General features: G+C 38.5%; 1 protein-coding gene across 1 annotated transcript; it reads left to right on the top strand.

The window, feature by feature from the left end:
* Positions 1–11,499: 11,499 nt before the first annotated feature.
* Positions 11,500–11,964, top strand: LOC134703311 (NADH-ubiquinone oxidoreductase chain 6-like). Its single transcript, XM_063563464.1, has one exon. It carries the CDS (start codon positions 11,500–11,502, stop codon positions 11,962–11,964), a length of 465 nt encoding a protein of 154 aa, XP_063419534.1.
* The last annotated feature ends 7,107 nt before the right edge of the window (positions 11,965–19,071 follow it).

The raw sequence follows: 19,071 nt of genomic DNA, 5'->3' as shown, positions 1-19,071 counted from the left end.
TTAAACTATTGGCCTGCTAATCCTATAAAAACGCCAATCCATGTTCAGCCTGAGTGGTATTTTATGTTTGCTTATGCAATCCTTCGTTCAATTCCTCATAAAGCGGGGGGGGTATATGTTATGTTTTTGTCGATTGTAGTATTATACCTAATTCCTAGTCTTCACAGAGGTAAGTATCGAAGTTTATGTTTTTACCCGTTTAATCAAGTAGTGTTTTGAGTGTTGGTTGGTAGGTTTATTAGGTTAACATGGATTGGTGCTCGCCCAGTGCGGGAGCCTTATATCATTTTGGGGCAGTGTCTTTCAGTCATTTATTTCTCTAGGTTGTTATTAAACCCTCTTTCTTTGTGGGTGTGGGACAAGCTGCTTGAATACCCTAAATTCTGTAGGAGTCGTCCTGTAGACCTGAAATGGTTTAAGTTTTTAGCTTATTTCAAGTTATTAAAATTAGTAAATCGCGAAAGTAGCGCACGTGAGTGGGCTAATAAGTGTAGAAAAATATAAATATGTCTTTTTACGGGAGTCGATATTTTGGTGATATTGTCCATGGGGAACTAGGGAAAGACCTGTTCCGGTACCATGGTTTTGTGATGATAGTAGCAGTGGCTGTGTTGGTCTTTGTTATATATATAGGATGCGTAATCCTTCTTACTAAATTTTCTTATCGCCATTTCTTGAACCGTCAACGATTAGAATTTTGATGGACTATTGTGCCAATGTTGATGTTAGTAGGGTTGTGGTTTCCTTCTATAATTAACCTATATTATATAGAAGAAGTAAAACGGCCCCGGTGAAATTTTAAGGCGATTGGGAAACAATGGTACTGATCTTACGAATTTTGTCGCAATTTAGACACTCCAAGCTCTAGAGAAAGCGCTGAAAGAATTTCGTGTTATACAATTGATTCTTACATAGAAGACCAGCAGGAGACATTTAGAAAAGGAGGGTATCGTTTGTTGGATGTTGATAACCGGATGGTGGCTCCAGCAGATGTGCAAATAACTGCTTTTGTAAGAAGGTCTGATGTGCTCCATTCGTTTGCACTCCCTAAGTTACTAATTAAAGTAGATGCCATCCCAGGTCGAATTAATCGGCTTCCTATAAAAGCTTCCCAGTGTAGAATTATTTACGGGCAGTGTTCTGAAATTTGCGGGGTTAACCATAGATTTATACCGATTGTGATTGAGTTTATTCCTGAGAAATATTTTGTCATATGGTTGGAAGCTCTTAACTAAAATAAAAAATAAGCTAAAGCTTTTAAGAAGCGTTAAACTTTTAATTTAATGAACTTGTACAATGGGCAAGTAGCTTTTAGTGATAAGGTGGTCTAATATTAGGATATAGGGCTCATGCCCCTAAGGCGCCGTGAGTAGTGGCTCTTATCTTTGTGAGAGCTGGCAGAGCTAATGCGTTTGATTTAGGATCAATTCATAAGTATATATACTTGCTTTCATGGCACAAGCTGGCAGACCTAATGCATACGATTTAAGCTCGTCTTATAAGATATACTCTTGTTTGTGTGTGAATTACAAAGCTAAGCCCAGTCTCATTATGGTTAGTGTCGAGTGTCTATTTAAGACTCTAAGGAGAGTAGCTGTTTTCTTTGGAGCCTCTATCCTATTAAGCCTTTGTCAAGTGTCAGCGGACTCTTTTACTCCCTTGGGGTCGACTAAGGCTGCACTGGTGGACTGAGTAGGCGTGGTTGTTGGTGTTATCCCTTTTGTAGGGGTGCTTCTCGCTGTGGGCTTCTATACTTTGTTGGAACGTAAAATTTTGGCTATCATTATAATCCGAAAGGGTCCATCCAAGGTGAGTTATATAGGGATCTTGCAGCCTTTTAGTGACGCAGGTAAGTTGTTATGTAAAGAGTTTATTGTGCCTACACGTGCTAACGTAGGGCCCTTCATTTTGGCTCCTGCACTAATATTAACTATCAGTTTACTTGGATGGCTTTTATACCCGTATAAGTCGGCTGAAGTGTTTTATGTTTTCGGGGTGATTCTGTTTATAGTTATTACTAGAGTCAGGGTTTACGGGGTAATAATATCCGGATGGGCTTCTAACTCTAAATACTCTTTGCTAGGTGCAGTTCGTGCGATGGCGCAAAGAATTTCTTATGAGATCCCTATAGGATTTATCTTCTTTTGTGTGGTGCTGTGCTCGGGTGTGTTTATGTTTCAAGAAATTAGGGTGTTCCAACAAAGGTCCTTTTTTTTCTTTTTTCCTTTGTGCGTAGTTATAGTTGTCTGAATGCTGTGTATGCTAGCTGAAACTAATCGGGCGCCATTTGATTTTGTGGAAGGAGAGTCGGAATTAGTGTCAGGATACAACGTGGAGTACAGCGGAGGGGGGTTTGCAGTTATATTTATTGCGGAGTACTCTAGTATTCTTCTCAGAAGGGTTATAAGGGCGGCGATATTTTTCGGGGGAAATGAAGCGTTGATCGGGGTCTTTATGATGGCTTTTGCGGTCTTCTTTGTGGTTATTCGTGCTTCTTTACCTCGTTTACGTTATGATAAGTTAATGAGTTTGTGTTGGACTGTTCTTCTATGTGTCATACTTATGGCTAGTGTGTGTGTAGTAGTTCTAGTTAGGGTGTATGTAAGATAATATAAACTAGTATAATTCATTTACACTGAATGTGTCAGATAAAGTCTGTCTTACTTATGGTTAAAAGGTTGGCAATTAGACTTATTGCATTGATTATTATAAAAAACCTAAATATGAGTGTCATTGGGTTAAGCGTTCTAACTATTCTAAGTATGGGCGCCACAAGAGTCGCGATAGGGGGGGTAGAGTTGAACGGGTTGTACACCACAGACTTTGTAATAGGGTTAATGGTTACACTAACTCTATTTGTAGCAATTCTTTCCTACCTAAGGAGGGTTAAGATCCACCGGAAAGCAAGATTTAATTTAATAATTATCAGAATCAGCCTAATTTTAGTGATAAGATTCAGGGTGAGGAGGTTCTTTCTTTTTTTTTTTTTTTTTGAAAGTGTGCTAGCCCCTCTGTTGTTATTAATTGTAGGCTGAGGCTATCAGCCAGAGCGTTTACAGGCAGGGGGGTATATAGTAATCTATACGGTGTTCGGATCTCTTTTTTTCTTATGGGGGGTAAGAGAACTCTATATTAGAGGGTTGAGGAGGAGGATAAGTTCTGTGGTAAGGCTAGTAAAAAAAAGGGGAATGAGATTGTGATGGCTATACATTCTAGGGTTTCTTATCAAGCTACCAATATATCCATTTCACCTGTGACTACCTAAGGCTCACGTAGAGGCCCCAGTAGCCGGTTCGATGCTATTGGCCGGGGTGGTACTAAAATTAGGAGGGTACGGGCTGCTTCGATTTATAATAGTTATACAAATAAGGCTTAGAAGCGTTTTTTTTGTGCTGCTACTAGTGGTGAACTTGGCAGGAGGTGTCTACGCAGGATTAGCGTGTGTACGGCAAGTGGACCTAAAATGTTTGGTAGCATATTCCTCTGTAGCGCATATGAGGCTTGTGCTATTAGGAGTGCTTAGCAACACGGTATTAGGGGTAGTGGGGGCCATTATTATTATGATCGGGCATGGGTTGTGTTCATCAGGTTTGTTCAGGTATGTGAATGCTATCTATAAGATGAGGCACTCGCGTCTGCTAGTAATAAATAAAGGGGGCTTGTTAGTCTGCCCAAGTCTAGTCTTAATGTGTTTCCTGTTAAGATCAAGCAACATAGCAGCCCCTCCTAGTCTAAACTTATTTGGGGAAATCCTCGTTTTCGGCGTGGGAGGGTGAATAAGTGGAGTGTTCCTGCTTATCCTGGGTCTGATAAGCTTTATTAGGGCATGTTTTAGACTATACCTATATGGAAGTTGTTGTCACGGGAAGGGGGTGTCACACAGGGAGTCCTTAAACTTGAGAAGAGTTTGTGATGTTTTTGTTCTGGCGGCTCATTGGATACCGCTGAACTTTATGTTTATGTTTATACCCTAAACAATGAATCGTAATCCTTATTCTCGTTACTATGTACCAGGTCCAAGTCCGTGGCCCTTTTTTGTGGCTATCTCGGCAAACGGAATAGCGGTAGGGTTAATTTTGTGACTGCATCGAACTCCCAGATTTCTATTAATAGGAATGAGGTTGGGGTGTATACTATTGAGAACTTTTAGATGATGGCGAGACTTAATTCGTGAGGGAGATATTGGGTTTCATACTCGCTTCGTAATCAAGAGATTTCGTGATGGAGTTGCCCTTTTTATTCTGTCTGAAGTAATGTTCTTCTTTTCTTTTTTTTGGACTTTCTTCCATAATGCCTTAAGACCCTCGTGTGAACTAGGGATGCGATGACCCCCTCCAGGGATCCGCACGCCAAACCCGTCGTCGACAAGGCTGTTCGAGACAGGTCTTTTAATTAGGAGGGGGTTATTCGTAACTCAAGCCCATAAGAGAATGCGTTTGAAGGATTATGATGTTGGGCCATTTATTGGCCTAGTGGTAACAATTTTATGTGGGACTGTGTTCTTCCTAGTGCAACTTCGAGAATACTACTGAAACTCATACACTATTGCAGATAGGGTGTATGGAAGAGTGTTTTATTTACTAACTGGGTTTCATGGAATGCACGTAGTTGTGGGGACTCTTTGACTAATGGTGAGGTTAGTCCGACTATGGCGTGGGGAGTTTTCCAGTCAACGGCACTTTGGTTTTGAGGCTTGCATTTGGTACTGACACTTCGTAGATGTGGTATGGGTAGCATTATGATGTTTAGTATATGTGTGGTTTGGAGGATGGTTATACATGTGGTGGTTCAAAATATGAGACGGGGACGTCTATACGTTTAAGTACCCAGACGCAAAGCCTTCGTGGTATGCGTACATTCAAGAAGAGCATGCTCCGTCCTGATATAAGATTCCTGACCATTTAAAAGGTTAAAAATAGGAGTCATACAGACTAGTTAAACAGTTTTGATTTGAAATCAAGTACCAAAGCGATTCCAAGCGCTTACTAGTCTGAGTAAAGTAGTCTAATTAAGGACAGAAGACCTATGATTTTCAAGTGTTATAAGTAACCTTTACTTGAAATGGTAAGCTTTGTGGTAAGACCTATAAAATTAGTGAGATTAGGGGTAATATTGATCGGGACAATTCTTAGGGTTAGAAGAGAAGAGATAGTAGGGGTGTGACTCGGTTTAGAGCTAAATCTGTATGGATTTCTTGTAATTATAAACCCTGATGGTCACTATAGTCCTGAGCCCTGTGTAAAATATTTTGTGGTACAAAGAACGGGGTCAATTCTGATACTAGTGGGTTTTGTAACCTTGATAGAGCAGCACGTAGTGAGAGGGCTGGTGATAAGGGGGGCGGGTACAGTGTTAAAATCTGGCGTTTTCCCGCTACATTCGTGGGTCCCTTCAATTATTAAGAACAGCAGATGGTTAGCAAGAGGGTTAATATTAACTTGGCAAAAAGTCGCCCCCCTTGTCTTTTTATCAATAATTATACCCTCTAAGGGGTTGTGAGTAGTAATTGTATTGATAGCTGGAATTGGGGCAGTAGGGGGCCTTAACCAGAATTCAGTACGAGTAATAAGCGCGTACTCGTCGTTTGTGCATACATCATGAATGCTGTTAGGGCTCACATGGTCAAGAGTAGTCTTTGTAGGGTATTTTGCAGTTTACTCGCTGTCGGTAGGGCTGTTTTTTTATGGGTGCTCAATAATAAACAAAACAAGAATGGGCGGTCAGATTAGTAGAGCCGCGAGGGGTATAGGGTTACTGATACTGATGGGGATGCCTCCTTTCCTTGGCTTTCTAGCGAAAGTATTGGTGTTTCTAATGAGAGGAAGGGCTGTAATCGTGGCTTGTATTATAGGTTCAGTAATCAGGCTAAAATTCTACATTGACTTTTTTTATAGGATAGTAATAAAAAGGTTAGTAGACAAAAACAAAGCAGAATTCAAGATTATGTGGAGGATAGTGATCGGGGCTAACCTAGCAGGGGGGGCATTGATCTTGGTGAGATTTATTTAGAAACTGCTTTTAGGCCAGGGGCGTTTTGATTTCGGCTCAAAAAGAGTGGGTAAAACCACAAAAGTATGATAAAAAGGTAATTTAAAATAAAATATTTTGTTTCAAACATAACTATAGGTAGTTGTTACCTCCTTTTTGTAGAATGGTACTTTAAAAAAAAGGATTGGTTTGCATCTAATTATTAAGCCTAGGTTTTCATTCTTAAGTGAGGAAGTTAATTAACATAATAGGGCTGCTAACTTTGTTATAAATGGCTTGTACCATTTTTCCTTATAAAAAAGTAGTTTAATTTAAGAACGATAGGTTGTGGGGCTATTAGTGGTGTCAACCCTTTTTTAGCTAGATATAGTTTAAAATAAAATATTGGCTTTGGGAGCTAAAGACACTTCCATAAGTTTTCTAGAAGAATGGTTATGGGGTTAAGAGTTGCGTTTGTCTGCATTGTGTCTTTTTTGTTTACGGGGTTATTTATGCTACTAAGGGAAAAGCGGGGTCTAGACCGAGAAAAGTGCAGTCCATATGAGTGTGGATTTGAGCCTATTGGAAGAGCTCGGAGGCCCTTTTCTATCCGATTCTTTCTAGTAGCAGTTTTGTTCGTCGTGTTTGATGTAGAGGTAGTGCTGTTAATACCTTTTGCCTACATGTTCTTTTACGGTAAGAGAGTGTTAGGGATTTTGTCCTCAAGGGGTTTCCTTCTTATCTTGTTTGGGGGTCTCTACCACGAATATCGTGAGGAGGGTCTTTGGAATGAGTAGGTTAATACTAGAAGTGGCATTTATGCGAAACGAATTTTGATGAGAGGTGATTGTAAGAGGCTTACTTTTGCTGTTGGAAGTGTATTGTGTGTACCTGTGGTTTTCACGTCGAGAGTGCTTCTTAAGGAAGTATGGGACCAATGAAAGTTCTCAAGGATCTAATAGAAGGTTTGAAAAGGCATATCTTACTATAGCGTATAGGGAAAAAAATATTAAGAGGCTAAAATCTAGTGCGGCTCTAAGGGCTAATAAGGCTAGATGATTGGCTTCTAAGTAAGGATAAATAAAATGATAAAAATACTAAAAAAGGAAGAAGTAGGGGGTTATGGAGAAGTGGAGTCCTGGTGACGTCGATGGCTGTGATCAACAAATCACAAAGATATTGGAACCCTTTATCTGTATAGCGGAGTCTAGGAGGGTTGTTTGGAGCAAGGTTGAGGTTAATGATCCGAATGCAACTGGGGCATCCTGGAGCAGTGTTCTTAAAAAGAGATTGATTCTATAATGTGGTGGTTACAACGCATGCCTTAATAATAATTTTTTTTGCTGTGATACCTATCTTAATTGGAGCTTTCGGTAATTGGTTGATTCCTCTGCTAGTAGGAGGTAAAGATATAATTTACCCGCGAATAAACAACTTAAGTTATTGACTATCTCCTAATGCACTATATTTACTAATACTGTCCTTTAGAACGGATAAAGGAGTTGGTGCTGGATGAACTATTTACCCCCCTTTATCTGTGTACCCCTATCATAGGGGCCCTAGGATGGATGTTCTTATTGTGTCACTACATCTAGCTGGGCTCAGCTCTCTAGTGGGGGCTATTAACTTTGCTAGGACCAATAAAAATATGCCAGTGTTAGAAATGAAAGGAGAACGAGCGGAGCTTTATGTTTTAAGGATTAGAGTTACTGCAGTTCTTTTAATTATTTCAATTCCGGTTCTAGGAGGGGGCATCACAATAATCTTGTTTGACCGAAACTTTAACACACAACTTTTTTCGATCCCGCAGGAGGGGGGGACCCCGTTTTGTTCCAACATTTGTTTTGATTTTTTGGGCATCCGGAAGTGTATATTCTTATTCTACCTGCCTTTGGTGTGATATCAAAAGTAATTATGCATTGCTCTGGAAAAGAAGCGGTTTTTGGTCTAATTGGGATAGTATACGCAATAATCGGAATTGGAGGGTTAGGGTGTATGGTGTGGGCTCACCACATGTTTACCGTAGGTCTTAATGTTGATACTCGAGGCTATTTTTCTACCGCAACTATAGTAATCGCTGTTCCAACAGGGGTGAAAGTATTCAGATGACTGGCAACTATAGCAGGAAGAAAATTCAAAATAAAGCCTGCCGCCTACTGAAGTACTGGGTTTCTGTTTTTATTCACCGTGGGAGGGCTAACAGGGGTCTTACTGTCTAGGGCTTCTATGGATGTGTCTCTACACGACACATATTATGTGGTGGCTCATTTCCATTATGTGCTAAGAATAGGGGCGGTGTTTGGGGTGTTCTGTGGTCTTAACCATTGGTTGCCAAATTTTGTTGGAGTATGCTTTAATAAGAAATGGAGGAAAGCCCATTTTATAGCAATATTTTTTGGGGTAAATACTACCTTCTTTCCTCAGCATTTCTTAGGCCTAAGAGGAATGCCTCGACGGTATATAGACTACGCTGATATTTATGCTCACTGACATTGGGTGTCTTCTTATGGGTCCGCTGTGTCTTTTGGGTCTCTAATATATTTTAAGTTCCTTCTATGAGAGGCTCTAGTAAGCCAGCGAGGGGTTGTATTTAGTGGGGGTTTATGTGGTGAAATAGACTGAGCAGGTACCCGAGACCTTTATCCAGGAAGGAAGCATGTTTATAGCCAATTGCCATTTGTGTGAACTAACCCTTATAACACGTGTATCACTTATATTTATAAGAAATCGCGTAATCAATAATTTAAAGTCATGTTAATAGATGTTTTTTCTAGATTTGATGCTCACAGCTATAACTTAATTTGGTTGTCTATGCCGTTATGGTTGCTGTCTTCTATAGTGCCAATAACCGTGCTATTTAGAGACGTGTACACTAAGGGTAGAAGTACGAGCTCTTTTCGGAGTTTGGTGCTATCCTTTACTTATTCGATGATTCGATTGAACGGAAAGGGACTAAAGCTATCTGGGTTTCCTCTAGTAATAAGGGGTCTGTTCATGATAATTCTGATACTAAATCTGTCTGGAAACTTTCCATTCTTTTTCCCTGTAAGAGGGCAGTTTGTGTTCGGGTTCTCCTTTGCTTTGTCTATTTGAACTTGTTTAGTTTTATCTAGTCTTTTATGCAGATTTGAGCAGGGGTTGATGAGTCTCGTTCCAACAGGTTGCCCGTTAATCCTTGTGCCTTTTATAGTAGTGGTTGAGCTAATTAGTGGCATACTTCGCCCTTTAACATTAGTTTTACGTCTGACACTAAATCTGGGAGCTGGTAAAGTAATTCTAACTATATGCAGGAGAGAGTTAGTAGTTAGCTGGTTAAATAGCAGAAGGCTGCTTACAGGAGTTGGGGGTATTAAAGGGTTAATAATGGGCGGAGGTGTTTTTGGAGCCGCTGAAGTTGCAATCGCGTGTATTCAGTGTTATATTTTTTGTGTCTTATTGTGTCTCTATACGGAGGATCATAGAAGGTAGGTAGTTTTAAAAGCTTTGCTGAAGCGACGGCCTTGTAAGTCGTAGAAAACTATGTGTTTTAAAGCTATGATTTGAATAAAATTCCTAGGAGTTTTCTTAATAAGTATAGGCTGTTTTGTAATCTTCCGTATAAACAAACACCTTTTGTGTTTATTTGTAGGGCTTGAAATAATAAGACTAGGCTTATTGTTTGTAACCCATGTGTTTCTAATAAATCAGTTTTGGTTAATTTTACTAATTCTATGTTTAGCTGTTTGCGAAGCCAGAATTTGCTTGGCCCTTCTGGTTATGGTGATGCGACTATGCGGAGACGATTTGATGTCAAGGTTACTAAGAGATGGCTCGTAAAAATAGTATCATACAATTAAAAAGTAACTTAGGGTTACTTTTACTGATTCTGATTGGATACTTATTTATTCTTAGAGGGAGGACCTTTGGAAAAGCTTATTTATTGGAAGTTACTGTTTGAGAGAGTAATTGTCTCTCATTTAGCTTCAGAGTTCTACTAGATAGCGTAAGAATAGTCTTTGTTGGGACGGTTTTGGTAATTAGAGGAAGTGTAGCAACCTACTGCAAGTGGTATATAGCTGGAGAGCCATACTACAAGCGGTTTATGGGATTAGTATGGTTGTTTGTGCTGTCTATAGTGTTTATAATCTTAGTTCCTAATTTAGTAATACTTTTAATTGGTTGAGACGGGCTAGGGCTCACCTCATTCCTATTAGTGGCTTATTACCAGAACAATAAGAGGTTATCTGCGGCTATGTTGACAGCTTTGACTAATCGAATTGGGGATGTTTTTGTACTTTTTAGAGTTTCTATTTTTTTAAGAGAAGGGGGGTGGTTAATTTATATATACCACCCAGTGCAGACATGGGTTAATTTAGGGTTTGTGGTAGTTCTTGCAGGTATAACTAAAAGCGCACAAATGCCGTTTTGCGCATGGCTACCTGCTGCCATGGCGGCACCCACACCGGTCTCCTCTTTGGTGCATTCTTCGACATTGGTGACAGCTGGGGTTTATTTGATTCTTCGCTCTTTTTATATTATCAGAGCTAATCCCTTTGTGACTCAAATACTTATAGTCTTAAGACTATTTACTCTAATATTAGCGGGGTCAAGGGCTGTGTTTGCGTTTGACCTAAAAAAGGTAATCGCACTCTCGACTTTGAGGCAGTTAAGGTTAATAATATTCTCGATTTCAATCCTTCTTCCGTCTGTAGCTTTTTTTCATTTAGTAACCCATGCGGTATTTAAAGCTTTGTTGTTTCTAGGCGCAGGGGGTGTTATTCATAGAAACCAAAGAATCCAAGATATCCGGGGGTTAAGAAGCTTGTGGCAAGGATTACCGGTAAGAATGGGTGCAATAACGGTTGCAATTGTGTCCTTGAGAGGGGCCCCGTTTATAAGAGGGTTTTTCTCTAAAGACCTAATAATTGAGCTAAGAATGATAGACAGAAGAATAACTTATGGGTGCTATTTATTAGAGCTAACAGGTTTAATCTTCACTTCTTTTTATAGGGCACGGATTGTATTTAGAGTAATACTTGGGTCTAATTACGTTAATAGCAGAAGTTTGCGGATTAATGAGCACTTAAATATACAAACTCCTTTTCTTAGCCTGTATATTGGGGCTATTATCTTAGGAGGGGTATTAGGGAGGAAAATAGAGAGGTTTGGGTTTGTAGTAGTTCTTGAGAAATATGAGAGAGTCAGAGTATTTCTTATTCCCTTTGTAGGGTTAATTTTGTGATGAGGAGTGCTTAGAAAATTAGGGTCTAAGCCTTGGTCGTCAGCCAAACTATTAAGATTCTTTTTGAGAATGTGGCTCATAGAGAGGCTAACCTCCCACCCCAGAAAAATGGCCTTCTTTAAGGGGTCCAGGATGGTAGCTCAAAGTCTGGATCAAGGTTGACTAGAGCTATTGGGCCCTCAAGGTGCCCATAAGGGACTAGGTCAACTCAGCTGTTTGAATGAAATTGTTCAGAAAAATTATTTTACCTACCAGCTGGTAGTATGAGGGCTGGTGGTAGCGGGGGGCGTAAGCTTAATTATGTTTATATAATGAGAGTTATAGTCATATGTGTAATTTTGATGGCTGTGTTTTCGATTGTCTTAATTGCCAAGCAACCTATTTCTTTAGGGCTAGTGCTATTGAGGGGGTCTATAATTGCATGTGTGGAGGTTGCACTGGAGGTTAGAAGGTTGTTAGGGTTCTTATTGTTCCTAACTTACGTTAGGGGTGTAATAGTCCTGTTCTTGTATGTTTTAAGGATCTACCCCAATGAAGTGTATCGTTTTAATCTAGAGTTTATGGTTCTCGTCAGAAGGTGTTGTGCCAGAGCGGTCCTTATGGGTCTTATGAATTACGAGTACAGAGAAATTAGCGGGTCTTTGTTTCTAAGTTTCATGGCTGAAAGAAGCGGGTTAAGGTTATATATCCTAATAGCTGGTGTGTTACTGTTTGTAATATTAGTGGTGTCGTATTTGTGCATAAAAACCATGGTGCCTTTACGAAGAGTAAAATAAACCTAAAATAGAAGATACAGTAGCTTAATTAAAGCGTCTCATTGAAAATGAGGAAGATGGATACTTTAGTACCTTGTGTCAAATCTGTAGGAGGGTTTGATTATGGCCCTAAATTTATGGGCAAAATGCTTCTCATGATTCTAAATGCGGGCTTGAACAAATTAAGTGCAAGTTCAACATCAGTGGGGAAAATTGGTTAATAAAGGAAACTTTAACCCAGCTTTTTGACAAATTCGGGGTCAATTGATGAATGCCAGCAGCCGCGGTTAGATTCAGTTCGAATATAAATTTAAGCGGATTGGTTAGAGTCAATGTTGTGTTATAAAACTATAAAAAAACTATAGGTGCAGTGTAATGTTAACGGTTTTTTGTGGTTATATTCCTAAAGTTTTAGTGAGCTTCTAACGAATCTATGAAGTGAAACCAGGATTAGATACCCTGTTATCCATAGTTTAAAACAAAAGTTCCTCTTAACTAAACATTTGGTTGTCAAAGAGAAATAAATAGGCGGTGTCTGAGATAGAAAACAGGGGATCCTGGGTGTTAAAGGATAACCCACCTACATTTGAGCCTTGTCTTATTAGTGCGTGTGTATGGTTGTTTACTCTAATATGGTGAGTGTCCGGGTAAAATTTTTGGTTATTACTGAAGCTAACTCTTATTTTACTTGCTGAGTTCGGTAAGGTAAGTTACTTTTAGTTAGGTGCAGCTACTAGAATTGGCTATATGCCCATGTAGCACAACTTCAAAAATAATTCAGATTGACATGCAGCTTATGACAAGGTTAATCTGGGATACAGATGTAACTTAAGCAATAATTCAAAGATTGAGCTACTAAAAGGTAGCTCAACTAAGTAGACAAATAAGATAAGAAAACTTGCCTTTGAAGAAGGACTTGTAAGTAAGGGTTAAAAATAAAATTACCCTGAATACAATCAGATGAGTACTAATCGCCCGTCGCTCGCGGGGAAACCTGTGAAAAGTCGTAACAAGGTAGCAGTAACGGAAGTTGCTGCTAGGCTATAATATGCATATATAGTAAATAATATTATATTTGCCTTCCAAGCAAAAGTTCTAATGAAATTAGTGTATGCTGGCCAAATAGTTTAAGCTAAAACGTTGAGCTGTTAATTCAAAATCGCAGTAATTTGCTTTGGCTTGCTTAAGTAGTTTAGGGAAAACATAAGATTTTCATTCTTAAGTCAGATAGTATTTCTCTTAAGTTGTGCTTAGTAGTTAATGTTAATATAACTGAGAACTGCAAATTCTCCATAGTCTAGTTAGGCCTAAGCTTAGTGCCACGTGGGGGATGATCCAGTTGCTTTGATGAAGCAAAGTTCAAAAGTAGTTTTTTGGCACTTAGAACTTCGAAGCGTTATAAAGAAAAATTGTAGTAAGTAGGGCTTTGATTCCTAAAGAAAAAGTTAATCTTCTTCTTCATAAATAAGTTAAAAGTAGTTAATATATAACTTAGAATTGTCAGTTCTAGATTCCTCTTACTGAGGCTTTTTATAATTTATCTTTTTTAAAGAGACGTGCATAATTGTTTTGTGAAAAGTGCACTTGAATTAAAATAGTATAAATAAATTTTAGTACCTTTTGCATAAGGGTTTTTCAAGACAAGTTTAAGAATTTAATTTTCCCGAATAAAAGAGAGTTATTTTTTTGAGTTAAGAAATCGTGGCAGAGATTTAATTAAACTAAAGAATAGCGGCTAGATACTATTCGCGCTTTTAGATATCTGGTTGGCTTAAAAAGATGTGTAAGCATTTTCCTTAACTATTTAAGGGGTAAAATTTTTTGGTTAAGCTGAAAAATACTAAAATTGATGTTAAAAAAAATTGGGTTTCTATAGGCTTTAAACTGGCTATTAGATATTAGTGTATTTTAACTAAAACCAGATGGGGAAAAAAGATTAATTGGGTTATTCATTTACTTTAAAATAAGCCTATGGTTGTAGGACCAGTGACTATGATAAAAACGAGTAAAAATATTATTTATTTGGTATTACTATTTTGTTTTACCTTAAAAAACTAAAGGCTAAATAAAAGTTTTTAAACGAATTCGGCAAACTAAACTTCTCGACTGTTTAACCAAAAACATTTCCTTTTGATGTAAGTAAAAGGTAGTCCCTGCCCAGTGCAACTAGAGTAATGTTTGTTGTAAACGGCGGCGTTAACGTGAGCGTCCTAAGGTAGCGCGATAATTTGCCTTTCAATTGAAGGATGGTATGAAAGGGTTAACGAAGAAGGTGCTGTGTCTGAAAATTTAATTTAAAACTAACTTTAAGGTGAAGAGGCCTTTATGTAAAAGAAGGACGACAAGACCCTATGAAGCTTTATCTTAATTGGAGTTTTTGGCTCTTATACGATTTTGATGGGAGATCAGTGAAAATAAGTCTTTCACTATTATATAAATCTAACTCGTATTTCCTAACTTTATATGTGTGGCTAGCTACTCTAGGGATAACAGCGCAATTTTCTCCCGAAAGATGGTATTGGAGGGGAAGATTGCGACCTCGATGTTGGCTTTAGATATCCTAGAGGCGTAGAAGCTTCTAATGGTGGGTCTGTTCGCCCTTTAAAATCTAACATGAGCTGAGTTCAGAACGGCGTGAGCTAGTTCAGTTTCTATCCTCTTTTAAAAATGAGCTAATTTTGTACGAAAGGACTTTTTCGCTAAAGCAACGCTTTGCCCTGGCTCTGTCATTGCTTAAATAATGCTACGCAATAAACTGATTAGTTTATAAAAAGGGTTGCCTTTTATGAAGCTGAAGGCCAATTAGTGGCGGTAGGGCGTGTCGTTGGTTCTTGTTAAAATTAGTATTGCTATTTTATTAAAAAATAGGGTTAAAACGGGTTGCAAATTAGGTAAAAAATAAAACAGTCTATTAATGCAGCCAAAAAGCAGCAATCACCCACCTAAAGAATAAAACAAGGGTTCTAAAAAGGCGGTGTGTAATGGATTTGTGCTAGTAACAGACAAAAAAAAAACCAAACACTGTGGAAACCCTTAAGAATGAGGTTTTATAGTGTACCGCATTTCCTGTTACCGGGCCGGTACAGTGACCGCAAGGCCTGTTCTCCTGTCCTTTTACACGGAAACCCTGTTGCTGATGCATGTAAAAAGCCCTTAGTTAAGATAACTTATAAGTCAAAGTAAAACTTAATTTTACTTGACATTGTGTATTTTATTGAAAATCTAGTTGCGAATGCCCATACCTGTCCAAACTTGTTTTAGATTATGCTTTACAACCTGTTGTAGATAAGGTTTTGAACCCTTTACAGTGAGTAAGCATTTTTCAGAGTCATGTGAGACTTAACCTAATTAGTGGTAGAAAAAAACAAACTTAAACCTAAATTCTAAAGCTATTTGCTTCCTGTGGTTAATTGTAAACTGCAGGAGAAATGGATCTAAGGTGTTAATTTTTTTCGTTTGCCCTAATTTTGGTTGCTCATGTGATTTTTTGGGGTTTGAAAACTAGACTATCTGTATCTTAAAATCAAAAAATAAATAGAAATCAAGTCATATGAAAGTTCCCAAAGCGTAATTCATGGGTCACTTAAAGTCTAAGCAAAAAAGTAAATCAAAAATAAAATAAAATCAAAATGACACACTAATGCCTGGGGGGGCTGATCTGGAGGGGAGGAAATAGGAAAGCAGGTTAAATAGAGGTGACAAAAATGTGGTGTGCAGCAACAAAATGAAGCTAAATAAAATTGTGAAACGTAGAAGCGTGAGCTTGTAAACAAGGTTGTGAGCGTCTTAAAAAGTAAGTGTTAACAATAGTATGTAATATTAACACGCCTAAAAGGGGGTTAGGTGGGTTATAAACTTACAAAGACTACAAGTGATGAAGTTTATGTCTGGTCCTGAGGTCCCTTTTAAGTGAGTTAGTTTCGTATAAAAGGTTTTTAAGCAAAGCAATGTTCTGTCACAGATCTGAGTGCTATAGACAATATTGTATAGGGCCTTTTATGTAAATAAACGTGGCGTTAGGCTGTTAAATGTGCTGGTTATAGGATGGTTACATAGCAATAATTACTATATTTGCCTTCTGGGCAAAATTTTAAATGAAATTAGTGTACGCTGGGTGAATAAATTAAGCTAGAATGTTGAGCTGTTAATTGAAAATCCCAGTAATTTGCTTAGGGTATAAGATTCTTATTCTCAAGCCAGATAGCCTGTCTCTTAAGTTGTGTTTAGTTGCTAATGTTAATATAACTGAGAGCTACAAATTCTTCCTAGCTTAGTTGTACGTGGGGGGATGGCCCAGTTGCTTTGATGAAGCTAAGCTCAAAAGTAGTTTATTGCTCTGAGGTGTTATAAAGAAGTATTATAGTACGTAGGACTTTGATTCCTAAAGAAAAAGTTAAAGCTTTTCTTTATAAACAATTTAAGAGGAGTTAATTAGTTTTAGGCTCATCTCACTGAGGTTTTTTAGAATTTATCTTTCTAAAGAAATGCACACGATTGCCTCATAAAAAGCTTACTTGAAGTAAAGTGGGGCAAATAAATTTTAGTACTTCTTGCATAAGGGTAAAGCGAAGAGGCCTGTGTGTAAAAGAAGAGCAACAAGACCCTGCGAAGCTTTATTTTAATTGAAGTTTTTGGGTTTGTTAACCCAAAAGCTTATGCATAGCTTTAAGGTCTCTTTTAAGCGAGCGAGTTTTTAGCTAAAGCAATACTTTGTGACGGATCTGTAATGACATAAATAATATTGTATAATAGGCTGATTAACTTATAAAAAGGGTTCTTTTTATGTAAATGAGTGTGTTGCTTAGTGATAGATTGTTGAATGTGTTGGGCACTAGAGAGGCTGTATGAGAGTGGCTTAGGCAGGGGTTTGCTGCAAAAAAAGGCTTACTGTTAAGGGTGTGTGAGATGGTTTTTTTTCATATAAAAACTGAGTGTTTAGAATAGACGTTGGAGGAGGGGACTTATGTCAGGGCGGAGGGGGTGACACTGTTAGGGTGCTCCCATTACCTTGAAACTATTTCAGCTGTTGGAGATGCTGTTGTGAATGGTGTCGCTGAAGTTGTTCCTGATAATCAGGAGGAAGGGGGCCCCCATGCTGAGGGTGGCTATGTTCCTTTAGAAGAACAAATAGCTGTTGTGGAGCCTGAAGTCCCAGCTAATGTCTGTCAGCCAGTCGAGCAGAGAAATGTGGTTGTAAGTGAAGAAGACAGTGTTCCTGATGTTAGTAAAGACGGGGTCAGTAGTTATTAATGCTCATAGTTAAAGTTTATTGGTGTATTAATAGTTATAATTTATTAAAATAATCCATAAGATAAGCAAAATTACAGTTAATTCGTTTATTGTTAGGCTGTTATGGTCTATTTAAAAACTGGTCAATACGGGTCTCCTTACACCTAATTAACTTGGTTTTAGTGTATGCTTGAAAGGCTACAAAGCCTTTGCGGGGAGTAAGCATTCTTCAGGACCACATGAGATTCAACCTAATTATTGGCAGAGAAAGTGGTGAATTTGACCCTTAAATTCTAAGTTACTTGGGCTCTATAGCTAATTGTAAGCTGTAGGATAATGGGGATTTGAGACGTTTATTTCCTCATTTACCCCAGCTCTGGTTGCTCATGTGGTTTTCGGGTTCGAAAACGAGGCGTGTATCTTAAAAATAAAAAAATTTTTGAAGCGTAAGTTGTTGGTCGCTTTAAGTCTAATTAAAAATAAAGTAAAAATGGAGCAAAAACAAAGTTGGACACTTAACACTTTGGGTGTCTTCAGAGGTGTAAAAAGGGGGGTCCAAGCTTATGTGTACTCATAAAAAAATGCGGTGTGCGGGGGGGTTTGTGCCTGTATATATAACAAAAATTCATGAGGTGGCCGAGGAAGAGGTGGTGAGCTGTAAACTCATAAACAAGGTGTAGGCCTTTCTTATGAGATGGTTGGTAACAATACTGTGAATAATATTAACACGCCTAAGAGGGTTGGTCCGTGACGAAGTACTAATAAGTTGGTGAAGATTATGAATGACAGGTTCTATGATTTGCCTTGTCCTGTAAACTTAAACGCTTGGTGAAGGTTTGGCTCTATACTAGGCTTGTGCCTAATTATCCAACTTCTAAGGGGTCTTTTATTGTCAACTCATTATACTGCTCATGAAGACATGGCATTCGATTCTGTAGTACATATTATGCGTAATGTGGAAAAAGGATGAATGTTGCGTAATATTCATGCAAATGGGTCCTCTATGTTTTTTATCTGTATTTATGCGCACATTGCTCGTGGGCTGTATTATGGGTCTTATTTAGATAAGACAGTGTGGTATTTTGGGGTGCCATTTGTTTTTGTTAACTATGGCGGAGGCTTTCCTCGGTTACACTTTGCCTTGGGGGCAAATGTCATATTGGGGGGCTACTGTTATTACTAATATACTTAGAGTGATCCCCGTAGTAGGAGAGAGTATGCTCCGCTATGTATGAGGGGGTTGGACCGTGTGTAATGCAACTCTAAAGCGGTTTTATACTTTACACTTTCTCTTACCGTTTGTGATAGTGGCGGTTGTTTTTTTTACACCTGTTTTTTTTACATGAGAAAGGGAGTAATAACCCTTTGGGTATTGAAAGAGGTACTATGTGTGTGCCCTTCCACCCCTTCTATACTATTAAAGATCTTTTTGGTTATGTTTGCTTTAGGTTCTTTTTTATATATTTAGTGTGTGTGGATCCTGAGCTGTTAGGGAATCATTTAAACTATTGGCCTGCTAATCCTATAAAAACGCCAATCCATGTTCAGCCTGAGTGGTATTTTATGTTTGCTTATGCAATCCTTCGTTCAATTCCTCATAAAGCGGGGGGGGTATATGTTATGTTTTTGTCGATTGTAGTATTATACCTAATTCCTAGTCTTCACAGAGGTAAGTATCGAAGTTTATGTTTTTACCCGTTTAATCAAGTAGTGTTTTGAGTGTTGGTTGGTAGGTTTATTAGGTTAACATGGATTGGTGCTCGCCCAGTGCGGGAGCCTTATATCATTTTGGGGCAGTGTCTTTCAGTCATTTATTTCTCTAGGTTGTTATTAAACCCTCTTTCTTTGTGGGTGTGGGACAAGCTGCTTGAATACCCTAAATTCTGTAGGAGTCGTCCT

This window comes from Mytilus trossulus, unplaced genomic scaffold (assembly GCF_036588685.1).
Source record: "Mytilus trossulus isolate FHL-02 unplaced genomic scaffold, PNRI_Mtr1.1.1.hap1 h1tg000947l__unscaffolded, whole genome shotgun sequence".
In the NCBI taxonomy this organism is placed as follows: Eukaryota; Metazoa; Mollusca; class Bivalvia; order Mytilida; family Mytilidae; genus Mytilus; species Mytilus trossulus.
Note: the sequence above shows the minus strand (reverse complement) of the source record. Positions and strands in the feature narration are given on the sequence as shown.

Coding starts and splice junctions, on each gene's coding strand:
- LOC134703311 (XM_063563464.1), top strand. CDS start 11,500: ATGAGAGTTATAGTCATATGTGTAATTTTGATGGCTGTGTTTTCGATT.